The sequence below is a fragment of the Equus caballus genome, chromosome 6 (assembly GCF_041296265.1).
Source record: "Equus caballus isolate H_3958 breed thoroughbred chromosome 6, TB-T2T, whole genome shotgun sequence".
Lineage (NCBI taxonomy): Eukaryota > Metazoa > Chordata > Mammalia > Perissodactyla > Equidae > Equus > Equus caballus.
This window is the reverse complement of record NC_091689.1, coordinates 67,662,308-67,686,332: the sequence shown is the minus strand read 5'-3', so window position 1 is coordinate 67,686,332 and position 24,025 is coordinate 67,662,308. Positions and strand designations below refer to the sequence as shown.

The 24,025-nt window shown below is 39.4% G+C and overlaps 1 protein-coding gene across 3 annotated transcripts in view; it reads left to right on the top strand.

Moving 5' to 3' along the window:
- Positions 1–24,025, top strand: part of TMTC1 (transmembrane O-mannosyltransferase targeting cadherins 1) — a 257,200-nt gene that overhangs the window by 106,217 nt on the left and 126,958 nt on the right. For all 3 annotated transcript variants that reach the window (XM_023643309.2, XM_023643308.2, XM_005611007.4), the window contains 2 exons: positions 14,565–14,646; positions 17,368–17,471. In XM_023643309.2, coding sequence (XP_023499077.2) covers positions 14,565–14,646; positions 17,368–17,471 — 186 coding nt within the window. The remainder of the gene's footprint in view (positions 1–14,564; positions 14,647–17,367; positions 17,472–24,025) is intronic.

Sequence of the window (24,025 nt, the reverse complement as noted above, 5' to 3'; positions counted from 1 at the left end):
GAAGTTGGAAACTTTAGTTTTGGCTGCTCAGAAGCAATTTTTGTTCATCTTCAATTTTTGTATGTATAACCAATAGATGGTTGTTTGGTAGATGAGTTTCTGAGTATTGCAGAAATACTGGTTTGTTAAATTTCTAGAGTAGTGTAATGATAGAAGTAGTTGTCTTTGGCAAAGGAAAAATTCAATCATTTAGTTGCATGAAAATGGCTCACACAATATGGATTAAGTCACATACCTTGTTTGAACTGTGTGCAGTCCTATGACTATTTTCTGGCACATTTTATGTAAGGGGATAACTACAGGGCAAGTGTCTGTCAGTGAATAGACTCGCTGGTGTTGTTCAGATCTGGTAACTACAAAAATAACATAAAAAAAATCACAGTACCCAAAACAGATATGCAGGAAAAGGGTTATTCATGCCACAAATTTGATTTTACTTTTATTTGCAATAACCTCCAATTTGAAGTCCATTAGCTTGACTAGCTAAAAAAGAAAAACACAGAAAAAGTAGAGACAAGTTCATATATTCATGCCGTTTTGTGAAGGTAGAACTGAAAATTGTAAGGGCTGAGAGTGGTAAATGATTTTAGGCAGACGGATGTGTTTCCCTGACTGTACCTCTCTTTCCACAGAAGGACCAGATTTAGATCTTTGTGTGCATCTCATCCTGAAGGCGTCATGTGAACTGGCTTGTTTTTGTCCTCAACCAAATCCTATTATCCAAGGACAAGATGTTTTTCTTTTGTACACACTCTAGTGTACCAGCCAGCTCTGTCAGAGTTAATGATTCCCCAGCTGTCCACAGTGGTGAGGCCCAACTTCAGGCCTCCTTGCAGCATGTCCAGGAAATGCTTCATTTGGCCGCCTGTGGATGCCCACCTTCCATCAGTTTCTGCTAAAGTGCTTGTTAGGGAATCTGGGATCAAGCGTGGTTCTTAACCACCTGCCTAATGGAATTAGCCCTGGTTGCCACATCCTCATGTCTTGAATGGAGGCTCTCCCCAGTCTCCTGGAGGTCACCTTTCTTGGTTTGAAGGTGGAGTGCGATGGAACCTCTGGAGACCGATTGCTGACTATGACAGGCATCAGGTTTCCTACTTGGGCAAAGGGCATATCAAATAGATTCTTCTGGAGTTTGTTTTCCTCGTGATGAACATCTGTTGTTTTTGTCAGTCTAAAGTATTCATTTACCTTTCATAATGCGGTTCTTGTATCTGAGTAGGAGATCATTGGACAGAGGGAAAATCTACTTTTAGTTTTATTTAGTATGGTGCTTACATTAATAGGGCCCAGGAAATTAGAACCTTAGTGTTTAAAGAGAGTGGAAATGATTTTAGATAATCCTGTAGTCATTAAACCTTTCATACAAGGAAAAGATAATAAAAGAAAGTGTGGTGTATAAGATAGGAAAACTTTCGTTAACTTTTAAACTAAGTATTACCAATATTTAAAAATAAAAATGAATATATGATATTTAAATATGGCAGAGTATAAATAGATAAATGTACCAAAATTACAGGTTATAAGGTTTTGAAACTTTAGTTTTGTTTGAATGTTTGATTTTGGTTGTTTATGGCTAAACTTGATCATTTTAGGTACCACTGTATTTGTGATTTATAGACATGGTGTATTTTAAAATCAAGACTGTCCAATTCCTTTTAATTACTGATGGAAGCTTGATTCAAGTTTAGCTTTTTAAATATCAACCTCTACTACAATCAACCAGGCAGCTTTATAGTCCAGTAAATAAAGCCATTACAGTTCCATTGATTGCACATCGAGGGAACTCTGTACAGTGTTAGTAGTTATTAAATCCTTGTTTCTTCCTACTGTCTCTTCCTTTGTGTTACTTTAATAAAGTGATGCTATAAAGAGTATTGTATATTGGCTTATCCAAGTAGAAAACATTTACCTGACAGCTGGAAAGTGTGGGCAAGAAAATTCTAGTTCTCATCTTTTCAGAATTAACAAGCTCAGCCAATTAGTAGATATCTCCCACCAGAGAAACAGTAGTTTTTGTTTAAACTCTTATTCATAAGGAATAGCAAGTCATGGATCAAGAGGGTGTATGTGTGTGTGCACGCATCTAGGACAAGAATAAGAAATTAAGTCTTTTTCTTTGAATTTTGCATAACTTAGGGTTTGGTTTACTCCTTAGCAGTTTATTCTGTTGTTCTCTACCCACCTGCTAGAAGATGCTGTACAGCGTGACCATCTTCTCCTGCTTTGTCCAGGACTTTCCCAGTTTTAACAGTGAAAGTCCCACGTCCCAGCATGCTCCTCAGTACTTAAGCAGACTGACCCGCTGGTCACCCTTGATGACAATCCAGCCTCGAGTATGAAAATCTCTAGGATCTGGAAACTTTAGAGTGGAAAATTTTCAGAGGACTTTTAGTTGGGCTTGAGGTCAGTTTAGAACAGGAAAAAGGCATTTGTTAACATAATAGTCTCAAATTGGGCCCTGATGTCAGTGGGGTTGGTCAAAGTAGTGTTAAGACTTACATGATTAGGATTTTTAAAAATTCACTTTGATGAATTAAATGCCCACTGTGCAAAACACTTGGGCTGAATCTGGAAGGAAAACTGAGTGGCGGTAAGACAGAAACAGATGCTCAGTCTTCAGTGGAACATTAAGTTCCTTTGCACCTGGTTTGGTGACTGGATATATAGCAACACTGTGATAATATGTCAGGGAGAAAATGAAATGGGCTGTGAAGAAAATGGAAACGTTAGATTAAACAAGTTGCTGTGAAAGTCATTAGGACAATAAAGCTGTCTAGTGGGTATTAAATAATAATGGCAAGGCTTCTGCTGGCCAATACCGGCTATTTATGTGAAGCAGGAAAAGCTGTGGGCACGTGGCACAGTGGGTGCACGTTTGCCGGGACACCTTTTGCTTTTTTGGATGAATTAGGAAAAGGCCCCCGTTCCTCAGGGCAGACGCAGTCAGTGCTGGGGCGCACGGGTTGTTGAACAGAACACGGGCTGGATTTCAGCCCTCAGAGGTCATCTCAATTCCACCTCCTCCACCGGCTGCAGGCACAACCTGCACAACACATTTGGGTATCTGACTTTAGTACCCAAGCTGAATGAAAGGAGTCCCGTGAACGGGAAGAATGTTGAAAGCCAAATTCAAACATTGTCTTTTAGGAAAATATTTTGTTCACTTTCCCTTCTCCTTCCAGAAAGGAGAGAGCTGATTGAACATAGGAGATGAAGTCCTTTTTCTATCATTATCCCAGCTGAATTCCTTACTTATTTGTTCCTTTTTTGTTTTTTCTGGTGGCCATGAAGGATAAGCCATAGTGTTTTAGTATTTTCAGCTGAGTTGTGCTCACTATTCTAATAATGGCTACTTTGCATGCCTTTCTATGCGGGACACTGTGTTGAGCCACTTACATATCTCATCTCCTTGAAATCCTTTCAGCAAGCGTGTCAGGCAGAAATGACAATGACTGTTTTACGGCTGTGGCATCTGAGACCCCAGAGATGTTAAAGGGCCTGCCTAGTCTCCTAGTTTGTAACTGAATGAGCCAAGATTCTGTGTGACTCCATGGCCTGTGGTGGTTTCGCCATACCCGGCTCCCCCTGTAATATCAAGGGCACCATCTTTTGAAAGTTTAGCATGAGGGACCCTCAGAGAACCCCCCTGGCAACCAAGGCATCAGAGATAATTGAAACTTAGCAAGCTGTGATATTACAGCATTATTTTCTGAATGTTTACATTGAAAAATATAAGTAAAACATAAATATAATTCAATATGTGAATACATATATATGAAAAATATGGCTGGAACTGAAATTTCTGCTTCCTTGGGCAACTTTCCTACTTAGGCTTTTTATATTATGTTTTAAAATGAAACTCTTAGATCTAGAAGGAAATTAGGAGAAAGTTTTAAAAATTATATAACCAAAAGAAGCATGCATTTGAAAACAATTGTGTAGACCTAATTATTATGGATTCCTAACCTCTGTAATACTGATAGAGATTTCACGTAAACGTGAAAACCCTGACAGTTTTCTGAATGATGATCATTTCTGTGTTATGTATGCTGGTGCTAAGAGCCACTGTGATTCTTATGTTTACTCTGAAGTCTTGGTTATAACCTTCTCTTCAGAAGCCCTCCATGTGTACACGCATTGGAATTTAAAAATGAAACCAAATTGCCTAGACTTGAAGCCTTAAAACTTTCACCTTTTTAAACAACATACTTGTCCTCCCTGTAAAAGATGGAGTTCCAAGTGAGATAAAACTTGAATCCACCCAAAGTAAGATTCTCATAGGAAAAGTGAATTTTAAAGGTGTTTGCTAAGATTGTGCAGGAAGGACTGGTCCCCACTTTCTGGCCCTTCAGCTCTGACCTTAAATATAAAGGATGTTGGGGGTTAGGCCGGGGCAGTGGGTTGTTCTCTGAATGAGTTTGTTTGGACCAAGAAAAGGCCTCTCTTCCTGCTCATCGACTTTGCTTACCTCCCTGTGAACGTGTTGTGTTTTCTTAGGCCGCCGACTCCGCGGCAGGCCTTTGACCACAGCGTGGCAGATGCTACAGGAGGTGCTCTGTTTCAGGAGGAGCCGTGGCCTGCAGGAATCCCAGGCTGTCAAATGTCCTCTTTGGCCTCTGTGTGAACTCAGTGCACGGAACTACGTGTGTTTGAGAGCTTCTGGATTTACTGTTATGAGAGTTGCTTCAGAGCATGTTATGAGGATGGAGGGAGAGCCCTAGACTAAAAGCTGGATGGGAGTAAGTGGCTTTGTAGAGGTTTAAGTGAGACTTCTTCGCCTCTGTGCCCTAGATCTAAGCTCTCTGGATCTGTAGCACAGACTCTAGCGTAAGTTACTCATCCAGTTACAAGCCTGAAAGTGGGTTACAGAGAGACCCAGCTGGGCCAGCCTGGCTGCCTTCTGCATGGGTGCAACAAATGGAGGAGAGATCAAGAAAGGGTACCCACCTGTAGCACAAGGTGACCCCTCTCACTAGCAGTGGTTTCCCCGTCTGTGTCCTGGGTGCTGACTGTAAAGTTTGAAACTTCTAGGGAGCAGTTCAGAGATGGGACCATGGGGAGAGGCAGTCCTGCTCGGGTACCTAAAGAGCCCTACTGACAAGGGTGACACCAAGTAAGGACTGGGGCAGGCTCAGGGGACGGAGCTGCCTGGGTAAGATCCTTGGTCCACATGTGGCTGAGCAAAAGAGAGATGGAATCAACATCAATATTTAGAGATACTCTCCTGCTGTTCAAGCTTTCAGGGTTTTGAAGCTCCAGTGTAACATTCCCTTATTCTGATTTGAGACACTTGACTTTGAAACACTGTGAAGGGTGCACGGAGTACAGAAGTAGGGGCTGCCCATGCTGGGTTTGCGGGAAGCCCTCGTTGTCCAGGGCGGGCTGTGCTCACTCTAGTCCCTGTACAGCCACCTGGCCACCTCTCCTCTTGGCCCTTCTTGCCTTCCTCTGCTCTCTCATCTTCTCTGTCCTCCAGGCCCAGGTCAGTCTCACCTCTTCCTTGCAGCTTCCCTTCCTTTTCCAGCCCATGTTGATTTCTTCCTTCTCTGAACTCCTTTAGTCCTATGTTATGTGCACCCCTCCTTGGGGCAGTGCAGAAAGTACAGAAAGGCCGGGTAGTATAGCATGGACAGTGAGGGGTTGGGAACCAGATGCATAGGTTCAAGTCCCAGTTCTGCTAACTATGGCTTTATGATCCTGGGAAACTTCATTCATTTCTTTGTGCCTCATTCTCCCCATCTGTAAAATGGGGATAGAAATAGCACCCTACTTCATAGTTGTGTTTGTATTTAAAGAGTTAATCCATGTGCTTAGAACAGTTATTGGCCCACAGTGTGCATTCAGTAGATGTTAGCTGTTTTAACATATTTTAATATATTTAAGTGTTAAATATATGCTTTTGTTCTTTTCATATATTAGTAAAATCTAGGACCTAACTCAGTGCCCAATATTTTGCCTGTTAAATTGGGTGTGGCTGTTGGAATAGCTTGTCATTTTTCATAGGGATGAAGTTGTAGCAGCCTTTTTGTTAATTTCTTAAATTGATCAGGTATGTACTGGAGTCCTGAATAATCATCCTTTTAAATATGTGTTATTGATGTATTTGTACTTCTGAAGGTAGTGTTTGAAATTCGGGCGTCCTCTTGGCAAAGTAAAGACAGAGATTTGATTGACAGTGATGTGAGAGGTAGCAGAACATTGATGGTTAAGGGCACAGGCTAGATTTATGTTCTGACTCCATTCACTTACTACCTGTGGGGCCTTGGGACAAGTAACTTGAGCATTAATGCCTCAATTTCCCCATTTATAAAATGAAGATATTAATAGTGCACATCTTAAAGGAGTATGCACATAAGAACTGTGCCTGGGGCACAGTAAGCATTGACTAAATGGTAGCTATTATTATTGTCGTTGTTAACAGAAAGTGTTTCCCCAATTTTCCAGGACAGACCCGGTATCAAATAGTCTTTCTCACTAGCTTAATTGTACTTGAATTTATCAACCCGTATATCCCAATAAGCGGTTCAGAAATATAATTATTGTATCATTGGCTATTTTTTTTTTTTGCTGAGAAGGATTCTCCCTGAGCTAATATCTGTTGCCTATCTTCCTCTTTTTGCTTGAGGAAGATTGTTGCTGAGCTAACATCTGTGCCAGTCTTCCTCTATTTTGTAAGTGGGTCACCACCACAGCATGGCTGCCAACAAGCGGTGTAGGTCCATGCCTAGAAACTGAACCCAGTCTGCTGAAGTGGAGTGCACCAAATTTAACCACTAGGCCATGGGGCTGGCCCCTCATTGGCTATTTTTAATGTTTTTCTTAGTGTAAAGTTTATTTGTGTACCTGCACAAATGTGTATTGTAAGTAGCAGTGATCTCATTTGCATGGGCTCCTTAGAGTCTCTGATGTGCAGTAAATTTGGACTGATGGAAATAAAGGAAAACCCACAGCAAATGCTGTCTTACAGCCTGGTCAGTGGGGAGACCATATGATACAGTGAAAAGGCATGGAACCAGCCATCAGAAGACTCACTTCTGGTTCTGGATCCACTGCTCACTAGTTCTGGATCTGTGCTATGGGGCTAGTGCTCTCTGTTCTGCCAACCTCATATGGATCCTTCAAGGATTAATGTTAGAATGGACTGAAAATGCCTCTGACATAGAAAATGCCATATGAGTACATAATACGCATCTTCTTGTGATGCATCTTTAATTTGTTTTGGCAAATTAAATATTCTGGTTAGTGGAAAGATTTTATGAATTCCAAATTGATGACCAATTAACATAAAATTAAAGTACGTTAAGAAAAGACAGCACCTAAATGACACTGTTGAATAAATGGAACAACACATGCTTTTCTCTCTTATCCTTTTAATAAGGTCTCTCCACCTGCTTGGACTAGAACCTCTCATCTGTTTCTGAATCTGATAACTCAGAAACTTTCAAAATAATCACCGCCTACCATTTTTTATGCAGAAAATGGCTGCTCATCAGAATCAAATCCAAACTCCATAATGGGATGTGAAGGCCCCGGTGAGGTTGCCCCTGGCTGCCTCTCTAGGCTCCCCACTCACCTCTCTGCCAGTATTAGATCCTGCAGCTAGAGGGAACTCCTTTTGTTTCCTTCATCCCGCTTGCCCTCTCTCCATCCTAGGCCTCTGTATGTGCATCTTATTCCTTCTCTCCTCACCTAATTCACTTCTCACCCTCCTCAGGTGTCAGCTTCATTGCTGCTCCTCTCTATGGGGCTGGCTGGTCCTTCATCTCATAGTGCAGTGACACTCTCCTAGCTCTGCTCACACACTCCTTCTGGCCATCTTTTCTCACTTAGAATTTCTGAGTCAGCCCACTGTACATGGAGCTTGCATTTCAACCTGCAGCGACCACTACATACATTAACCTTTAAAAGAATACTTCTTAAAAGACCCCTTCAAGAACTATGTGCTGCCTCAGCTCATTTATTTGTATGAAAAACCTTCATTGAAGGTTTTATTGTAGACCTATACAAACCCATGAAGATATTGAAGGTGAATTTAGTCATTTTTAATTAAATTCAAGTCATTGTGTTGTTAAAATGCAGAAGTGCCATTTAATAAATAATCTGTGTTGAAAGTGTGCTGAATAAACCAGCTCCATTTTACTTGTATGCTGTATAGAGTAGTGAATGCTTTGGCTTTCATCTTGGGTCTCACCTCTGCCACTTGCTAGCTGTGAGACCCTAAGTACCTCTTTCAGCTTTGCTCACAAAATGGGGACAAGTATGGATTCGCAAGGCTGGTATGAGGATTAAATGAAATGAAAAAAGTAAATTGCTTAGCACAGTAACTGGCATATGTTAAATACATTAAGTATCCCCTGTTATTAATGAATTGAAATTTCCCTGAGACAGTTAATGACAGGCAAGGATGATATCACCAAAACTGGATTTTTGCTGTTGTTTATAGAAGGAATAAAATCTGGGGCTTCTGACTAAATTCATTGCAGAAAGAATATAAATTAGACCCTCTGACTAAACTAATGAATCCTAAACTCATTGACCTTTGACACTGAAGGACCATGACCTTTTGCAAATCAGTTAACATTTCTGGGCTTCACTGTTTTTTTTCTATTTTGATCCCTTCCAGTTCTAACTTTGGTTTTCAGAATGGCTAAGAGTGCTGAAATTATATTCCCTTCTGCCTTCTCTGTCTTTATATCCACAGTTCTGTGTGTGATAATCTAAGTAAATAGTTCTTTGTAAGTAACATGCTGAGTTAAGAGTTTAAAATTTGGGGAAGAAAATTTTACCACAGCCACCTACTGGGGTGTTGAAGGTCCATTTGGATTTCTCGGTAGTCAGAACTGAGAAATGCATCATTGTCTTCTCAGTATAGTTAGCGCCTTCCCTTCAGAACCTGTATTTGAATATCAAAGGAGACATCAAAGGTTGTTCTGCTCCTCTGTAGAATGTCACTGCTTATTAAGATTTAGATAAAGCACTTAATGGGTTCAAGGAAAGTGCATTAAAAAGAGAACCCAAAGACACTTAAATTTCTTTTGTTGTTTTTGTTAAGCTTTTAATCTTTTCTGATGTGAGCTGTGTCTTTCCTTCTTTGGTCAAGTGAGAAGTCTTTTTTCTTGTGTTTCAAAGAGAAGCAGGATTTCTAAATTCTTATTCTAAAAAGCTCTGAATTCAAATTCTTTTTTTTTTTTTTGGTCATACTATGTTCTTCTTTATTAATCTCTTTTGTTACCTTGAAAGAGCAGGAGAAATTAAATTAGTATGACTGGTGTTCTAGAAGGTATTCATATATAGCTCTTTATAATTTATTAGTATAATGTTAAATAGTAACAACTCATTGTAGCTGAGATGTTTGCCAATGGAGCTAGTATTAAGGCAAAAATTATCAGGTTTTTATAGATTCCGAGAAAGGTTGGAAAATATATTGTCTTCATTTAAACCACCAGGCTTTAAGGTAAGGAAAGTAGTACCATCCAAGTGGTTTTCCTCTTCCAACTTGCTGTGCAAATCCCAAACTATGAACGTTCTTATTTTGTACCCGGGTCTAGCACTGGAGGGTAAGGAAAACACAGAAAAAGAAAAGGGATTGAGTGGAGGCAGATAAATATTTTTAGCATTCTATTTGAGTCCATAAGTATTTATTGATCATCTTGCTGTATGTATCAATTGTCTATTAATATTGTGGGAGTGGGGAAAATTTCTCCCCTTCCTCTTGTGGTTCCTATGGCTGGTCCAATAATTAAAATGACATAAGGCAGATTCACAGGAGAAAATCAGATTAAATACGTGTGCACAGGGAATTCACATAAGCATGAAAAATTCCAAAGACAATCAGGTAAAATGAGATATATGTGTTATCCTAAAGGAAGGAGAAGAAAGTAGAGATCTGGGACTTCAAAGGGAGGGAAGACAATTCACAGGAAGATGAAAACAGTTAATGTTTAGTAAGCAAATGTTTGCTGGGCCCTGCCAAGATGATGGGCCACAGAGGGGACTTTGATCAAATAGGCCTTGCTGGGTTCCTCCCTGTCTGCCACACATAGTTCACGTTATTCTATAGTTATCTATGGTGATAGCTCCTTCCTTAAACATGTCCTCTAATTAGACCTTAAACAGCTCTAAATTCTTTTTAGGCATTTGGGGGAAGGTCAAAGGTTCTCCCTGAGTCTTTTAGGCCTTGATTGTTTTGAGCTCAAAATAATCTACATGCCAGAGTGGCACATCTTGGGGCAACTTGTCCCAAATCCCTACAACACAATAATTCTGTGTGACAGAGTTCAGTGATTTAAAATAATAATCATTCATTTAGCTCTCAAGATTATGGATGGGTGACTTAGAGTGGCTGGTTGTCTTGATCTCAGCTGTAACCTCTTAATGGGGTTTGCGGACTGAGTAGTTATGGAGGGTAAGCTTCAGGAAGAAGTCACATTTAGATCTGAATATTTGAACATGATCAACTGAGATGGTGGATGTTAATAGAAAATTTGAGGTCAGAAAACTTGGGCTGTAGGGGAGCACAGGTTAGGAAATTTATTTTAGATAATCTTGATCTTTTTCTTTTATTTGCCTAAAATCAGAAATTGTTAAATTTGCAGAATTTGATAGTTAGTACCCCAAACTAATGTTAAAATATTTTTTCTAAATGCATCTGCAAATTATGAAAGATCTACTTGTAGAGGAGCAGATTTTGTCACCCCAAAATGTGTCTCTTTGGCATGAGGGTTATTTTAGGCTGATTACTTTTAAGAAACAAAAGACTTGGGAAGAGGTTTTCTACCTCCTCCTTAAGTGCCTAAAAGAATTTAGGTAAAGGGCCTGTTCCAGGAAGAAGAGCTATCACCAGAGATATCAACAAAGAATATGAGCTAGGTGTGGTCAACTGGAGGGAACTCAGCAAGGCCTGTTTGATCAAAGTCCTCTCTGTGTCCCATTGTCTCTGAATAGCATGGCAAACATCTTTTTATCAAATATTTGCTCTTCCCATCTTCCTGTAAATTGTCTTCCTTCCCCTTGGAGTCCCAGAACCCCTAGCCCCCTTCTCTTTAACTCAGGATGGCGTATAAACCCCAATTTCCTGACTATCAGGGAGCCTCTTATCTTCAGGGTTTCTGTACATGTGTAATTGAATTTGATTTTCTCCTTTCAGTCTGTCTTGTGTCAATTTAATTCTTAGACCAGCCAGAAGAACTGAGCAAGAGAGAGGAAAAATTGCTTCCTCTCCGACATACTCAAAGTAGGAATCAACTAATATTTGCTTCCCCCGATCCCTTGGTGTTCCTTTTTAAAAATTGCAGTAAGTTTCTGTATGTTTTTCCTTAGTCATCATTTATGATGTCATCAGTTGCTGAGAACATCCAAGGATCACAATAGTTTAGACCTGAATGGGACCCTGAAACCATTTAGTCCAACTTTCATTGATACAGAAAGAAAAGGAAGCACATGTGGACTTGTTCCGAGTCATGTAACAAATGAGTTGAAGCAGAAGAATAGAATCCTACACCCTTGGTTCTTGTTCTAATGGTTTCCTCAGTGGTTTGGTTTTGTTGTTGGCATGTTCTCTGGCTTTGCAGGGAAAACAGTAGAAAATTTGACTTCAGTTGAAAATTATCAGTGATGGCATTTGCATAGTACCATGTGTTTTTAATGCACTTTCAGCTACTTTGGCTTGTGATTGAAGTGAGTAGCTAAGAAAATCTAAATAGTTCAGTATTACTTCTAGTTTTTTGATCTCTGTCTCTATTAAGAAGGAATTATACTGCTCTTCCGTAAGGAATTGTTATAAATTGTAAAGAAATTACTACGTGTAAATCACTTAGATTTTTGTCTGGCATATTAATTGTTTGCTATTTTTATTATTAATGTTATTATTTGTTATTGTTCGGTTCTGCTTCACAGACCATACGACATAGACTAATGGCAAAAATTCCAACTGTCTGATTTTGTTGTGGGAGGGGGCGGAGGAAGGGAAGGAGAATCCAGTCCTTGGGGTGTTCCCTGGATGAGCTTAGGAGTCTCAGCCTCTGACCTAGTGTTTACCAAAAAGAGGGCCCTGTCATTTTGCCTTACTTTCTCATTTAAAATTGGTCAACAACTAGAAATAGAAATCTTGAAAGAGGTCATTTTTTTCAACCATTGCTCTCTCTATCATTCTAGTCTTTCATTGCTTTGGGATGCTACAATTTAAGAGTAAAATTATTTGGTACCTAAAGGAGCTTAACTTCTTGAGGAAATGGAATGTCTCACGGAGGAAGAATTTCTAAACAAAGGGACACTTTATAAATATAACTCACTGAAATAGCCATCATAGCGAGCTTTCAGTGGAACAAAATATGAATTTACCTAAGTTTCACATTCAAAAAAAATCCTAAACCTTGGAGTGGTTTGTTGTTTTATAGAAAGGAAACCACTTCTAATTTTTCCACTGTGTTAAAATAAACCAGCAACTGAGGGAACCTGAGAAATGAAGCTTCCAAAATTAGACCAACCCAAGGAATACTTTGTCATCCAGATGTATTATAACTCCAGCCCTCCTCAGCACCTTTTCCTTCCCACACTGTCATTCCCTTCCTGTTGCCATTTATCTTGCATCCTGTAAAGGCGTAGCAGAAATATCCAGGGTTGATCTTTGTTGAGTTATCCTGAAAATGATAGTCATAGTAGATAGAGGCAGAGCTGAGAGAAGATGCTGTAACCTTTTTGGAATCACAGACCTAGTTGACACTGAAGATCAAGGCCAAGGACTTCGCCTCAGAGAAATACACAGATGCAAATATACACAAAATCTTGTGTGTAGTTTCAGGAAGTGCTGGACTCCCTTAAAACTATTTTGGGACGTTAGTGATGCTCCTGTGTCATGAGAGCTGGTGGTATCCCTGGCTATCCTCCTTGCCAGACTCTCTTTCTTATTTATTTATTAGGCAGATTAGCCCTGAGCTAACTGCTGCCAATCCTCCTCTTTTTGCTGAGGAGGACTGGCCTTGAACTAACATCTGTGCCCATCTTCCTCTACTTTATATGTGGGATGCCTACCACAGCATGGCGTGCCAAGTGGTGCCATGTCTCCACCCAGCATCCGAACCGGCGAACCCCAGGCCGCCAAAGTGGAACATGCGCACTTAACCGCTGTGCCACCGGGCCGGCCCCCACACTCTCTTTTGAGAGCTAAGGGAGAAGAAGGCCTTTCAATGTAGTGCTTGGGAATGGGTCCAGTCCAGAGCTTGCTAAAAGCTGACTCAATATTTAGTGTTTTGGGGGCTTGTCTCATTTTCTCCGCTCATTAAATGCTTGAAAAGTCAGATCCACAGTTGTTTATGAGCCTGGAAGAGGAAAAGGGAAGCAAGAAGGAAGGGACCTGCCTCCGAGTGACACTGTCGCCTCCTTACAGTGCCATTTGGACACTTAACTTTTACAGAACAGAGGAACCACATATATTTTGTAAGCAGTCCTCAAGGTGGACGTTTCTCTGTGATACTAACACAGTCGGGTGTTAAAAGGATCTCTCTCCTGTAGAATATTCCCATTGTGTAAAGAGACCTCATTCAAATGCAAATTTTAAGAGATTCTAGGGAGAAATCCTTTGAGGAGAAATTGGATTAAAGAGAGTAAAAGGAAAAAATGACGAAGGGTAGAAGACAAAAGGATGAGGTGGGAAATGCTTGCCAGATTATGTGATTTCATTTGACTTGTTCCTCCACTCTGTAATTTAAAAAATAGAAATTTGCATGTAGGTGAAAATGACCTGCTTTAGGGTTTTGTTTGGGGTTTGTTGGTAGCTTCCTCTTGCTTCCTTTTGTCTTTATTAAAGCCAGCCAATCACATGTCTTACATGTGGATATATGGAGCTCGCACTTTGTACAAGTGACCGAGCTCTGGCAGAAGCAGGGTCCACGCAAGTTTCTGCCCTTCTAGAAGTTTACATTCTTGTAATCTAGTTTGGTTCCAGAGGGCATAAGCAGGTGACAGTATTGCCCATTGCATATGGTTGAGCCCTGATCCCACTACTGATGCTTACTAACTTTGTTACTTTGGATAAATTTCTTAACCTCACACAACCTTGACATCCTCATTTTTCAGGGGTAAAACATTTGTGAGACATTTTGTGGGTTGAAGATATAGTACCTCTCTCACTAAACTAAGTGGGTAAATAAACTGTCATTTTGTTTAAGATCATCCCTATGACCAGTGTGACCATATAGTTGCCAGAATGCCTGGGTTAGTTGGGATTAGATGGGATAGCAATATTTACAGCTAACAGTGCTATGTCCTGTTGCATATATTATCTCATTTATTCCTTACAAGTTTCCTGTGAAGTAGATATTACTATTGTCCCCTTTTATAAGTGATAAAAATAGATATGCAAAGAGGTTAAGGACCTAAGGTCCCCAAGACAGTCAGCAGCAGAGCTGAGGGATTGAAATCCAGGTGGTCTGGCTCCAGAAACTGTGCTCTTTGCTATGATCCTTTCTAGCCCTTTTTAAAGCTACATCATCTTCACATTGAAAGAAGAACATTATGTGTGGTGGACTCTGACACTTATTCAAGATTTTTTTCCCCTGTTTCAGGTATCTGACAGCGAGCAGCAATAGAAATTTCCTGCTTACCATGAGGCCATTCTTAAAGAGGGCCATTTTGGTCATAAGTTATGTAAGTATATATATGCTTTTGAAATATCCATTAAAGCATATTTCATTTTAACTTGCCTCAGAGACATGATTCAGATTATTTAATAGAATCACCAAGAGATTTTAACAGCACGATTTTAAGATCAAAGAGTTTACATGCCATAAATGTTACAGAGCGTTGGAAGGGGTGTATGAAAGCACTCTAGGGATTCATGAGCTCACTGACACGGACAGTGTGAACTATAGTATTTATGAGTCCCTTTCAAGTTGCTGATGCTGAGTGGTCTTAGCAGCACAAACCTGGCTGTATCAGTTATCTATTGCTGCATAACAAACCACCCCAAAATGTAGTGGCTTAAAACAATAATCACCATATATCTTCCCTAAATGCTTTAGTTTGGGCAGTGACCAGCTGGCTGGTTCTTCTGCTCATCATGCTTTTTGGCTGGGGTTACTCAAGCAGGTTCATGCAGCTGTCAGCTGGGTTAGGTCATCTCTCTGTGATATCTTATCCTCTTGGCTCCCTCCCCGCGGCCTCTCTCTCTAGCAGAATAGCCAGGATGTCTATACAACATGGCAGCTGGATTCTAAAAGAACAAATCAAAAGTTGCAGGATCTCTCGAGGGTTAGGCCCAGATCTTGACACAGTGTACCTTCTGCGACATTCTGTTGGTTGACGCAAGTCACAGGCCAAACTAGATTTAAGGGTGGGCAGTTGACTCCATTTATTGATAGGAAGAGCAGAATGCACATGCAAAGAGGGTAGGAATTCTTGCTGGCCATCTTTGGTGACTATCACGTTATTCATCCTCTTATGTTGTTGGATGTTTCTATTCAAGAAGATTAAGAGACCAGTCTCTTATGCAGTTACTGTTTTTTGTAAATTGCCTGTCCAAATTTGTAATAAGTTTTGATAGGAAACTTATGAAAATGTCTTTGAATTGTAATGTTAACAATTTTATTTTATTTTGTTTTTTTTTTTTTTGAGGAAGATTAACCCTGGCTAACTGCTGCCAATCCTCCTCTTTTTGCTGAGGAAGACTGGCCCTGAGCTAACATCCATGCTCATCTTCCTCTACTTTATACGTGGGATGCTTACCACAGCATGGCATGCCAAGTGGTGCCATGTCTGCACCCGGGATCCAAACCAGCGAAGCCCAGGCCACTGAAGCGGAACGTGCACACTTAACTGCTGTGTCACCAGGCTGGCCCCAGTAATGTTAATAATTAATGTGATTTTTTTTTTTTTTTACTAAAATGTGTTTATGGAAGAAGATGAATATGCAAAAACTGAATAAGGTAGAGAGTCTTGACTGGCAATTTCAGCAAAAGGGGCAAAGCATTTCTCTAAAGAATACCACAGGATCTTTGCATAGAAATGGGATGATTCAACTCTTGTTTTGGAAGTGATTTATTTTCTTAGAATTATTTGGAAATGCCAGTAATTTGACATTATGGCTGTGATGAAAGTTGTCAAATGGCAATTCTTTTGTACTTTTTAAAATTGATTCTCAAAACCCTTTCTAGTAGTTATCTTCCTATTCTTTTTGTTTGTTTCAATTATCACAGTGTTTTTCCTCTTTGTAGTACGATTGAGGAGGAAAAATTTTCCCTTCTTCCCCTTTAGGTTTATTGACTGGTCTAATAATTAAATTGACATAAGACAGATTAATGGGAGAAAATAAAATTTAGTTTCTTATGTACGGGAACCCCACAAAGACATGAGACTCCCTGGCAGTCATGTAATTGAGGCTTATGTACCATCCTGAGTTAAGGAGAAGGAAGTAGAGGTCTGGGGTTTCAAAGGGGAGGAAGACAATTCATGGGAAGATGAGGAGAGCAAATGTTTGGTAAACAAATGTTCGCCCTGCCATGCAGGTAAGTCTTTCTAATATCAAAAGTAATCTCTGTTGATCTCTCTTCCTGGTATAGGGTCCCTAAGTAAATTCTTTTAGGCAGTTAAGCGAGAGGTGAAAAGCTTTTCCTGAGTCTGCTGGGTCTTGATTGCCTTCAGCTCAAAACAATCCACATACTGAAACTGCATATTTTGGGGTGGCTTATTCTGCTCCCCTTCAGTAGTTTAGAGAATTGGTTTTCTCACCCACCTTTGCAACAGGATAGTACCGTTCAGTGATGAAATTCTATTGGGTGACACATAAGATGTTCTGTAGGATTGTTGAAATCACCCTTCATGAGTGTTTTCCTTCATGGCATTCAAGCGTTGGAATATTTCCAAATGTATTCATTTAAGACACAGCAGTATTATCTATCATATTTTAAATTAAGTTTCATGGAGCTGTGTGAATGGAATGGTTAAGAAATTGGGCCTTAGAGAGCAATGACATGGGTTCAACTCCTGGATCTTGCAGTTACTAGCTATGGGATTCTGGGCAAATTACCTTTTAGCCTCAGCTTCCTCATCTGCCTCTAGGGTTGGGAGGCCTCAGATGAGACAGAAAGCCTTTCACACAGTGGGTAACAGCTAGGAAGTGCTTGGTACTGAACAGCTGTTAGTAAGAATGTGCTTGCCTCTCCCTCATCACCATCATTGTCTACTCTTCTCCCTACTCAGCTATTTCCATCTTTCCCACTCCTCTTGAATGTTAGGATTTTATGGAAATGCTCACTGGAAAAAGTGCTTGCAAAACAAAATATTTGTAAAGCATCTGAAAGTATCTTCCCAAAAGATGGGGCTTACCCCAACAAGGGATGCTTTTCTGACCATATCTTCTTTTCTTTCAAGGTGATTGTTGTGTTGTACTTTCGTCTGTGGATGATGGGAGGATCTATGCCCCTCTTTTCAGAGCAGGATAATCCAGCTTCATTTTCGCCTTACATTCTTACAAGGTCAGTAGAAATAAGTTGCTTTAACTTTACTTGGTAGTTATTAGATTGTTTGGATAATCTTAAATAATATGTTGGCTTTGCATTTAGAGGAAGGAAGAGTTGTGTTGTATTCAGAGTGCAGGAAGCAAAGAAACTACTATTCATACATTTGGAATTCTTTTCAACATATTCTTTTGTCAGAATTATTGCTATTGTTCTGATAGTGGTATATATTTGTTTATTCAACAAACATTTTATTGAGCACATATCATCAATAATAAATATGTATTGAGTGGCCCGTATGGCAAATGTTACACAACAATGCACAGAGAGGTGTGTATAGAGGTTGACTGGACATCATATCTATTGTAAGATTAAAATCAGTGGGGAGGTTGAAAGTGGGAAACAGAAATGAGCAACAATTTTTGCTAAGCTACAGCTAATTATATCTTACCATTTGTCCTTAAGAAATTTAGAGAAATTGGATCAAGAAGTGATGTTGATCAGTGGATCTGGTTCATTGAGAAGGGTTTTAATTCCTTATCTGTTCAATCTGCTGTCATGGACTGCTGAGGATTTCAGATATAATTACATTTGACCATTTTCATAACTTTTCTTCAGGATATATTGTTGCTATAATGTTTAAATATTAAGACACACTCTTCTTACATTTTCATAGCTTTAAGTACTTTTTAACATCTATTGTCATTTTTATCGTAGTAATCTTCACTTTTTTGTGTGTGCAAAGACAGGATAAATCTTGAATTAAACCTTGACCCATAGCACATTATGTTTTGGCTTACTAGTATCTCTCAAGGATAAGAGATTGTTGGATTTTGTTTTTATGCCAGGCAGTGATCTTTGCTTTATTTCACTTATTTATCTTACGTATTTTAATTGATAAATTTCTACTTTCTTTGCCTTATGTATTTTTCTTTCTTGTTGCTAGTCTTTTCTTCCTTTTGTAAGACTATTTCCCATTCAAAAAGGATACCTTCCAATTTGATTAACCCATTTTGATAATATTGTCACAATTGTTTTCATTACTTACAACATAGGTTTGTATTTAAAAAAGTCTTGAATGTGCCTTCAGAAATCGTATGGTATCCAGCTTCTAGTGTCAGCTCATCCTTTTGAGGTAGTATAGAGCCTTATAAATTGTTTATATCTTACACTTTTCAAAATATTGTTTAATTAATCCTTTAATTAGGCTTGATATCTCTAACCTAGCTTTTGTTAATGTTGCAATCTACTTGTCCTTTTTGTATCTCTGGCTTTCAAAATCTCCAGGGCTCCTTGTCTGGATATTTTTAGCTCCTTGATAAATTGTTTCAGGTTTGGTTGCTCCTTAAATAGCTACTTTCTGCCTTTAGGAGAAAAACCACCTTCGCTGGATCCTGTTCTTGCTTACTGGCTCCATTTCCTTTAGCTTTGGGTTGGTTTCCCTCCAAGCTTTCTTGTCTCCTGAACTTGAGCATTCATTCTTATCTTTGTAGTTAGATGTAGCCTGTTTCTTGAGCTTAGCAGTCTCCAAAAGCCAAGATGCACAGTCAAAAGAGACAGACAAGAAGAACAGACTGTTCTTAACTCATCAATCAATTATTCCATTCAGATCTTCTGTCATAGTAAAGTGCCTGCCCCAGGGTCCTTGGTGTCAGGACAAGGGTCTTTGGTCTCTGACTCACTGCCCTCCTAGGTCTACCATCTTACCTGGGTATTAGGTTGAATTTTCATCACCTGTTTTTGGCCAAAAAAACATTCTTTGGTGGAACCTCTGGCAAAATCAGGACCTCGAGCCAGTCATTTGGCAGGTTCTGCATTTCACTTCCAAGGCATATATATCACTTGTTCAGAGGGGTCTGATACACATTTCGTCCAGAACTTTGTCTCTGAATTCCTGTGAGTCACTGTTCTCAGGCAAGTCTATCAATATAAAGTGATGGAACAAAATATCTAATAATCGCACCTTTATATTCTTCCTCTCCTTTCTTTTAAAAAACGTATCTTTCTGTTCCTGTGTTTCATACTTGAAATACATAGATACCCAAGGACATTTCAGTGACAGTTATGACTTTTCACGTTCCTCTAAGATAGCTGCATTATAATAGACTGTTGAGCGTGCGGAAAATTGTCTTTAATTCCTTTCCTGAGTAAAATCTCTCCTCTGCTTGCATGCTTGCTTGACCTCTGGTATGCTCCTGATTCTTACACTGGATTACCTTCGTCTGTTTCCTAGTTCTGTTGGTTTTTCTTGCCTTCACATCAGTTCTGCCGTTTAGCTGTGATTTGGTTGTCTCTGTGAGTCTGTCTTGACTAATCACAGATTTGTCATTCATCTGTGTCGATCTGTGTCATTAACGCTTCCCCTCTTTTACTGGATTTATAAACTCCAACTTTTATAACATCTTTGCTTCTACCTTGCAAGTATTATATGTTCTTTTAAAGTAGGTATAATAAATTACTCTGTTGCCAGATGAGATTTTCAGACTAGCTCTTTCTCCCTTTAATAATTGCTACAGTTTTTAATTACATGTAGTTAAAAAAAAACAGTAGCTTTTAAGAGTAGCTTCGGCAAGTTTTTCTTTGTTTCAAATGATTTCTTGTGCCTTAAATTCTCTGATTCCTTCTCTGTTAGATTATCTATTTTCATGTGTTTAGCTAGGAGGAAATACCCAGTCATTTTCTGCTTAACAAAAGTGAAATGAAAAATCATTGTGGTATGCTCATGAGAAACGTTTGTTAAGAAAAATTATCTAAGACATGAGAATAAGGCAAAAGATGACTGTGTGACTTTCACTGTAATGTAGAGAATTGTCTAACAAACCTAGAGGAGTGCAGTTTTGGTTGACTTGCTTACATTTACTGTGGTTACAACTCTGTCAGCTTAGAATTTAACATATAGAAATCTGATAGGTGTGAAGATTTCTCTTCTCTTTAGTAGGAAATAAAACGTCAAATGTTACAGTTTTATGGCCTTGCAGGACATTAAACAAATTTGTGTCTAATTTGTCTATCTCATCCCTTTTCATTTTTTCATAAACTGTGAAGACCTCAGTTGTTCAAATTTAATTTATGTATATTTATTATATATATTCAATTTATGTGTATATTTAGTAACAGCTTTATTGAGATATAATCTGCGTGCCATACAGTTCACTCAGTTAGAGTGTGCAATGCTGTGGTCTTTAGCATACTTACAGAGCTGTGCAACCATCATCACAATTTTGGAAGATTTTAAGCTTCCCAAAAAGAAACCTCATATCCTTTTGCAGTCACTCCCCATTTTATTCCATTCTCCCAGCCCTGGGCAACCGTTGATCTACATTTTTTCTCTACAGAGTTAACCTCTATATATGTCTTATAAATGGAATCATAGAATATGTGATCTTTTGTGACTGGCATAAAGTTTTCGAGATTCATCCATGTCCTAACATGTGTCAGTACTTCATTCTTTTTTATTCCCCAGTGGATATGCCACTTTTTATTTTTCCATTCATCTGTTGATGGTCATTTGGGTTGTTTCTACTTTTTGATTATTATGGATAATGCTGCTATGAACATTCATGTGTAATTTTTTTTGAATGTGTGTGGTTTTTTTTTTGTTTTTTGTTGTTTTTTGAGGAAGGTTAGCCCTGAGCTAACTACAGCCAATCCTCCTCTTTTTGCTGAGGAAGACTGACCCTGAGCTAACATCCATGCCCATCTTCCTCTACTTTATACATGGGACGCCTACCACAGCATGGCTTTTGCCAAGCGGTGCCATGTCCACACCCAGGATCCGAACTGGTGAACCCCAGGCCGCTGAAGCAGAACATGCGAACTTCACCGCTGCGCCACTGGGCTGGCCCTCAATGTGTGTTTTTATTTCTCTTTCATGTGTACCTAGGAGTGGAATTGCCCGGTCATATATGTTAACTCTATATTTCACTTTTTAGGAACTGCCAGACTGTTTACCAAACCAACGGCACCAGTTTTCATTTCTGTATGAGGGTTCCGGGTTTTCTCTATCCTCATCAGCACTTGTCTTTTAGACGATCTTTTTTTTTGTTTTAATTAGAGCCATACAAGTGGGTGTAAAATGGTATCTCATTGTGGTTTTGATTTGCATTTCCCTAATGGCTAATGATATTGAGCATCTTTTCATATGCATATTGGCCATTTCTATACCTTCTTTGTAGAAATGTCTATATGGATCCTTTGTCCAGTTTTTAATTGGATTATTTGTCTTTTTATTATTGAATTGTAACAGTTCTTTACATATTCTAGCTGTAAGTTCCTTATCAGATATATGATTTATAACCATTTTCTACCTTTCTGTAGGTTGTTCTTTCACTTTCTTGATGGTGTCTTTTGAAGCACCAAAGTTTGTGATTTTGGTGAAGTTCAATTTATCTATTTTCGCTGTTGTTGTTGCTTGTGCTTTTGGTGTCGTACCTAAGAAGGCTTTCCCTAAGTCACATCCTCTTTTAAACTGGCTTTGTCAAGTTTCTGTTCTCTTATTAATAGAGTATATAAGCCTTTAGTTTTCACTGTGTATTTGTATGAGGCTTATGTTTTTAATATATTTTAAATTGTACTTTGATGCAGTTTATATTAACAGCAATGCGGAAGCCATTTAGAATTTGACTTCTTATTCTTGACCATTGGGTATGTCAGATCACAAGGTGGATCAATACAGAATTGGGGGGGCCAGTCATCATTGTTCAGGATACTCTGGTCATGAGGCCCTAATCTTTTACCATTCCATTTTAACCCAAACGTTCAGATTGTATTAGCTGTCAGTAGTTTTCTGTGACTGATCGATAACTTTTCCCACCTGTAATTAATTGAGATTATGTGAATCAATTGAATGACGTTTCATTGCATTATGAATGTTTCTACTTTTGACTTGAAGAAGGGTATAATTGGAAGTTAAAGAACAGAAGAGATGTTGTATTTTGATTGCACAACTTTCTCTTGACCAGCAAGTTCCCGCCGGCCCAGCTGTCTCAACCAAATAACCTAGTCATCATGACTGACTACTACGTTTCTTTCATTCCCCTCCTCTAAGCAGTCACCCAGGCCTGTACTTTAGATCTCAGTGTCTCTAGAATTTGTTCACTTATCTGCTTCCCCACTGCTACCATCTTCCTTAAGGCCCTCGTGGTCTCTCACCTGCATCCGTGAAATAGCCTTTGGTTCCCTCCTGACAGTTTGCTCTCCTCACATCCACCCTCCACATTGTTTCCAGGTGATGTTTCTCATTGGCTTAATATTTAAAAGTTCAGTGGTTTCCTGTACCTTTTTGGATAAGAGTAAGGACTTTGGCCACAGCTCTTCTCTTCAGGCTCATCTCTTGACACCTCCCTGCCTTCCTCCCTAACCTTAAACATTAGCCATCCTAACTTGCTTCACTTCCTTAAATACACCACTGCCTTGTCACCTCAGAGCCTTTTCACTTGCTGCTTTCCAGTCCTATATGCCTTTCATTCTTGAGCCATCGCTGCTTCTAGAAGATCTTGCCAGAACCTTCTTACCTCCCATCTTGGCCATATATTTTTGTTCTGTCATTTTCCCTTATATTGTTATGGACTATTTGCTACTTTTTCTTTCCCGTTTAGATGTAAGCTTCTTAAGGGCAGAGACCATATCTTTTATTCCTTTGTGTCTCCAGCCGGTTATACAGTGCTGAGCCCAGGGCAGAGCGACAATGGTTGTTTACCGTGTGATGGACAGATGGATGATTAAATCCATTCTCACAATGTCTCCTGCATCTATGGACATGACACCTACATTTACCTTTCTGTCTCTAAAGGACACTTCAGACTACCACCTCTGGATCTATCCTTGCTTTTCTCTCTGTCATTAGGACATTTTCAACTGGACATGCCTCTGTACACTCGAGTATGGAGAAAGTGTTCCTCATCTCATCATAAACCATCTCAGAATAACTCTACTCTATCATGAGAATGACTCGCAGAATGCAGTAACACGTTTAAAGATGCATGTGATTATGGAACCCCAATATTGTGTTGCGTCTTCTTCTTTGAGACTTAAAGAAAATTGGTTCAAATCTTTTCCCACATGCGGGGTGTCCATAGCCCTCCCTAGGATTTTTATGCTTCCCTAGAGCCTCATATTCTCATGGGCATCTCCCATTTCATTTTCATTTTCCTGAGAAACTTTCCATCTCACCCCTATTTTACTGCACATGGCCATTCTCATTTCCTTCTCTTGTGCCAACCAAGATACAGAGCATAGACCTTTCACCTTAATATCCCCTAAAATACTTCTCATATAAGGCTTTTGTGTTTAAGAGATTTTACCAAGATCTTGGAACAAAGGAGCAGAACTAATTGCAGAACCATGCCACAAATAATTTATGGTAGACATCACCATACTACAAAATCCTTCAACTCCTCTTCTCCTGGGGATGTTTCATTGGCTGACTTTTTTCAGCAGGTCTCTGGTCTCAGTTATTTTCTTAGGCACACCTCTTGCCCACTATTCCCTATTCTGTCCTTCCTCCAAATTTCTGATACAAGCCTAGATTGTACAGGCCATCTCAGACTAAAATCATCTCTAAAACTAAATAA